The sequence below is a fragment of the Carya illinoinensis genome, chromosome 1, assembly GCF_018687715.1.
Source record: "Carya illinoinensis cultivar Pawnee chromosome 1, C.illinoinensisPawnee_v1, whole genome shotgun sequence".
Lineage (NCBI taxonomy): Eukaryota > Viridiplantae > Streptophyta > Magnoliopsida > Fagales > Juglandaceae > Carya > Carya illinoinensis.
In genome coordinates, this window is record NC_056752.1 from 35795165 (window position 1) to 35801231 (window position 6067).

General features: G+C 35.5%; 1 protein-coding gene across 1 annotated transcript; it reads left to right on the plus strand.

Annotated features, from left to right (window-relative positions):
- Positions 1 to 1379: 1379 nt before the first annotated feature.
- Positions 1380 to 2860, plus strand: LOC122316299 (F-box protein At2g02240-like). The gene is made up of 3 exons (XM_043132831.1): positions 1380 to 1814; positions 2024 to 2160; positions 2282 to 2860. The coding sequence occupies exons 1-3, from the start codon at positions 1545 to 1547 to the stop codon at positions 2703 to 2705; spliced, it is 831 nt and encodes a 276-aa protein (XP_042988765.1). The 5' UTR covers positions 1380 to 1544; the 3' UTR covers positions 2706 to 2860.
- The last annotated feature ends 3207 nt before the right edge of the window (positions 2861 to 6067 follow it).

Sequence of the window (6067 nt, forward strand, 5' to 3'; positions counted from 1 at the left end):
TAGGGTAGATAGAAATGCAAAGATTGGCATTCTTTCCTTTTGGAAAAGAAATGAATTTCGTTATCCTGATCTTGCTTGTATGGCTCATGACATTTTGAGTGTTCCAGTTTCTACAGTTGCTTTTGAATCTACTTTTAGTGTTGGTGGACGTATCATTGATTAGTTAAGGAGTGCACTAAAATTAGATATTGTTGAAGCATTAGTCTGCACAAGAGATTGGTTATATGGCGATGAACAAGGTAATATTATTTTTATTTTATTTAATAAATGCTTGTAATTTTTCAATACAATAATATTATTTGATATAAAATTACTGATTTTTTTTTTAATAGAAACACAAGAAGTTAAATTGGACAAGTTAACTGAAGATGTAATGGAGTTGGAGATCAACAAGGGCAAATAGGATGCTCCACTTCATTTTTCAAATTGTTGATTTGTTTAGATTCGTGTTGTGGTCATATTTGAGATTGTATCGTTAACATGTTTATAACGTATGTTTTGTTTATTATATTTGGGATATAATTTTAATATTATTATAATGTGTGTGGAATGTGGATCATATTTGTGTATCATATTTGGTAATTAGTGCTAATTATTAAGATTTTAATGTTGGTATTTTTATTATTTGGATTTTAATTTTAGACTTGTTGTTAGTTTATCAATCAGGTTAAACATGTCACTAACGGGTTGAAACGGATCGTGTCGTGTCGTGTTAATTTAATTTATTTTGTTAACGGGTCATATCGTGTCATGTCGTGTCGTATCGTGTCAATTTAATTTATATTTGCTAACGGGTTATATCATGTCGTGTCATGTTGACCTGTTATCTTAACGTATCGTGTTCGTGTTAAAGATTTTAACACGAAATCCTTAACGGGTCGTGTTCGTGTTGACCCATTAACTGTAATATGCATGCTATGACATGACACGAATATGACCCATTGACACGATTTGACATCCTTAGTTTTAGTGATATCAACTTGGACTTATTAATCATTGGATGCATTCTAACCTTCATTTTTGTACTTTCACACATATTGATTCAAAGACTATTAAACACTGCTATGCCAACATGATCTATGGTTTTGTTACATACTTAAGTTTGGTTTGGTTACACAATTTAAACTATTTCATTTTATCAGTATAATTTTTTAAAATTTTTATACAAAATATAATAATTAATTTAACATTTTTAAATCTTAAAATAAAAATAATATTTTATTTAATTTTTAATTTTTTAATTTTTATCTCATGTAACCAAACCAGATGCACAAGTCAAGTTTTTCATATTTGCAAAAACGTCTCCCAAACATTAATTTCCATGTAGTTTCTAGGTCGTGTCTAGCTACCTGCAGCATTGAAAATCGACGTTTAATTTTACGCGGTTCATTTGTTGACGGACTAGGCCGGGTCAAGTTCTCCTTTCACACGTCTTTGGCTTTCTCTCTCCATAGACAAATTCATATGCACACACACAAATCACAAAAGAGTCTGTAGATATCGTGTAAACGACGAAGAAGAAGGAGAGAGAGATTTCGGATAATATGGAGCTTACAAGCAAACTGCCGGAAGAGTGCATCGCCGAAATAATTTCGAAGACGTCCCCTCTTGATGCATGCAGGATGTCGTTGGTTTCCCGGACATTCAGCTCAGCTGCTGCTTCCAATCTCGTGTGGGAGGCGCTTCTGCCTCCCGATCATCAGCAAATCATTTCTGAATCGGTTTCGTCGTCGTCGTCATTGAATATCTTGTCCAAGAAAGATCTTTATTTCAGCCTCTGCGACAATCCGATCCTCATCGGCAACGGTAATAGGGTAGGCATATTAAGAATTTCCCTCTAGTTTTGTCTGCTTAATATATGTTATAAGTTGTTAGAAGCACTGCACAATTTGAATATTGGACAAAGGGCGCTTTTATATTTTGGGAAAAAAAGGTAGGAATCAAAGGGTGATACAATTTTCTTTATTGATTTTGCTTGAGAAATTGTATATCCTTGACATCAAAGAGTAAACTGATTCAACAGAGTTTTACAATGCATAAACGGAGTGGGAAAAAGATTTACATGCTGGGAGCGAGAGAGTTAAGGATAATATGGGGAGATGCTTCACAATACTGGAACTGGTATTCTCTTGCCGAGTCACCGGTTTTACCCAAATCCAGGTCACTCTCCCCAACTCTCTGTTTCTATATCGTGTGTGAATTTACACAACATGCTTTGTATATTTATTTAGTTTTTGTTTTGTCAATAAATTACGGTTTACATTAAAAGAATCATGTGCAGATTTTCGGAGGTTGCTCATCTTGTGGAAGTGTGTTGGCTTGATGTATTGGGCAGAATTGAGACCAAAATCCTGTCCCCAAATACGAGATACGGAGCATACCTTATCTACACTATTGGGGATCAATTCGGTGGGCTTGACCAGCCAGTGAAGTTGTCGGTTAGATTTCTAGATGAGATCAGATGTGATTTCATCAATGCTTATTTGCTATCAAGAGCATTCATGGATGATACACCCGAGGAAGAGGATGCACGATTCCCAAGAGACAGAGAGGACATGTGGATGGAGATTGAGATGGGTGAATTCTTCAATCATGACCAGGTAGATAGAGTGGTCGAAATGCACTTGCGGGAGATTGAAGTCCTCAAATGGAAGTCTGGCCTTGTGATCCATGGCATTGAGGTTCGACCAAAAGATTTAAGATAATAACATATAGAATATAAAGAGATCGATGTGGCTTTGTTATGGATTTGTGTTTTCTTTTTTTCTTGTTGGGTTTTTTCACTTTTGTTAAGATGTTTTGTGCCGTACCAGTTGATGTGCAAAGCTTTGTATTCATGAATATACTTCCATTTGGTAGGTTGATATTCTTTTTAGCTTTGTTTTTTTTTTCATTGGCAATATTGATCACAACGAAGTCAAGTCCCTGTCCGGAAAAGGTATGGTGATCACAACTAATTACAAACATGCATTAATCGAGACTTGATGGTTCTACTGATAAATTTAAAACTGGACTAGTTGCAAAGAGCTTTACACAAAGTGAGAGTATCCATTATTTTAGCAAGTATTTTCTTGTTACTAGAATAGCCACAATTCATGTTTTAATTGCTCACATTGCAACCCATAAATTTTAGGTTCACCAAATGGACATAAAGACATCCTTTCTTAATGGTGATCTAGAAGAAAAGACATACATGAATCAATCAGAGGGTTTCGTGGTTCTAGGAAGAAAAAAAGTTTGTAAACTTATTAAATCTCTCCATTGTTTAAAACAAGCCCCTAAACAATTGTACCAAAAATTTGATGAAAATAATTTTATTTTATGATTTTTATATAAATGAATGTGACGAGTGTTTATACCTTAAAATAGTTGATGGTGTGTGTATGATCTCTTTACGTTGATATATTCTCATCTTTGGTACGAATATAAATATAATTCTTCATGTTAAAAAATTTCTACCAAATAACTTTGACATGAAAGAGATGGGAAAAGCACCAAGTAATTTTTGGTATTAAGGTAATGAGATCTCGTGATCGTAAAAGCATATATCAATCTCATTGTATTGAAAAGATGAAGTTTGATGTGACGCTCCTAACTTCCACGTATGGACACGTGGAAATCGAGACGTCGGGATGATGATAACACGGGTCATTATCCTATCGCCAAGTGTCAAGTGTGTGTACATGCAACAAGGGTACAATAAAAACACGCAGTGAATAATAAAAGTTTTATAACTAAGTACCAGAATTTTTGTTTAATACCAACTCGTTTGAACCATACATAATAAAATATTACAAGCCTCAAATATCGTTTCAGAACCAAATTACAAGGCATAAAACTCTAAATCAAAACTCTGGCAGAGCTGCCTCCTCGGGCTCAGCCTCCTCCTCTTCCTCAACATTTGTATCAAAATCTACGGTACCAACATAGTAATAATCCAAATGCTACAAGATAAAATATATTAAACTCAATAATATGCGTGAAAAGATGCCAAATACACATGTCCCATAAATCCACATTTTTCCACGTATGCCAAAAATTCCATTTTCGCCCAAAACATATCATTTAAAATCAAAACCTTGCCATTATCCTAGATAATGGTCCACACCAAGAAAACCACCATTTTTTCAGAAAATGGATCACAATATCCTCATACAAAATTTCGCCATTTTTCCAGAAAATGACCCATTAACCAAACCATCAGAGCACTGTAGGCGAGAATCACAGGCGGGACTCTACCACCATCCCTACGCACCCACCGTAGGCGAGAATCACAGGAGGGACTCTACCACCATCCCTATCCCGCGTGAACCGTAGGCGGGAATCGCAGGTGGGACTCTACCACCATCCCTACATGTGCCTCTGACTCAAACCAGTCAATCCAATCATATACATATACCAAAAATCATTTCTCGCTTGAAAGCCCAGTTTTCAAGTTCCAACAAATGTACATACATGCAATTACACGAAAATCCAATTTTATTTTTTAAACATGAATATGTATGCACTATGCAATGCCAACATTAAGACACAAAATATCCAATAAATCTCAATATCAACAATAACAAACAACTCCGTTCTCAAATCCATCCGACTTTCGACTCCTGGGACTTAGTCCGGAATAACCAACCAGTCACAATTTATTGTTAAATAAAAAATATATTTAAATCTAAAATAGAGTTTGAAAAATACTTACAGCGCTATATGATAATTTTTGACGGATCAAGGAGCTGCAAACGACAGAGAAAAAATAACGTAATAGTGTAAAATACACTATGGCCGTGGGTTGTAAAATACCTACTTTCGAACGGGGACAAACTAAGACTTGAAATTGATAGGGAATGACCTATAGATGTTTATGAAGCTAATGGAAGTGAGTTTTGGCCATGGATGGTGGTGGAAATGGCAGTGGAAGTGAAAAAAGGGCAAAACAGAGTTGAGCTTGTGGGAGCTGCTCCGGCAACGGATCGGGACCAAAAATGGGTGGTCTAGGATGAAAAGAGGCAGGTGATGAAGTGGTGAAAAGATGGTGGCCGGAGTTGGAATAACGGCGGCGAAAATGCACAAAAACCGTGAGGCTTAGATGGGCTCTCGGCAGCAAACGTCGGCTTGGATGGAGGTGAAACTTGGTGGGGTGGTTCATCGGTGGCTCGGATCGGCGACGTTCTGGATGGGTGGTGTTGTCCACGTCGCTGGCGAGCGGCGGTGCTGGGCTAAGAATGAAACCGGCGACAGAGGAGAGAGAGAGAAACAGAGAAGAAAGAAAGAAAAGAAGAAAAAGAAAAGAAGGAAAAGAAAAGAGAAAAAGAAAAGAGAAAGAGAAAAAGAGAAAAAGAAAAGATGAGGAAAAGAAATGAGGTCCAATCCTCACCTCTGGAGTCCAAAAACTGATTCGACTTAAACAAATTTAAAAACTATAAAACGACTAAAATGAATTAAACATCACATCAAACTAAAATAAATCCAATCAAAATACAATAAATTAAAATAAAAGAACTAATAATTAATTAAATTAAAATACTCATTATGTGAAAATACACGTAAAAACGGGATATCACATCTGACAGATTCAAATGCAAACTTATTAGTATGTCCCTTCTTGGAAATAAGAATCTTGGAAATCCTGTGTCACAATTATGATATAATAAAATTATTGGTACACTATTATACATTGCTAATTCTATTATACTTGATATTTCGTATGTTGTGAGTAGATTTAGCAGATTCACTAGTATGGCTAATGATTCTTATTGGAAGGCATTGGGTAGAATTCTTAGATACTTGAGAAGAACAATAACATATATAGTATCCATTATTTTGGGTATCCAACTGTATTAGAAACATACAATGATGTTAGTTGGATAATTAACATAGTAAATTGTAAGGGACTGAGGGAATATATTTTCACTTTTGATGTAGCAGTTGTGGCTTAGAGATCTTCCAAGCCAACTGTGATTTTGCTATCCACTATGGAGGCTAAATAAATAGATTTGTATACTACCGGACATGAGGTAGAGTAGAATTTATTATCAGAAATTGCACTAGTTAAAAAGCCAATACTAGCCAT

Coding starts and splice junctions, on each gene's coding strand:
- LOC122316299 (XM_043132831.1), top strand. CDS start 1,545: ATGGAGCTTACAAGCAAACTGCCGGAAGAGTGCATCGCCGAAATAATT. Junction 1,815..2,023: donor TCATCGGCAACGGTAATAGG/GTAGGCATATTA, acceptor CTGATTCAACAG/AGTTTTACAATGCATAAACG. Junction 2,161..2,281: donor CCGGTTTTACCCAAATCCAG/GTCACTCTCCCC, acceptor AATCATGTGCAG/ATTTTCGGAGGTTGCTCATC.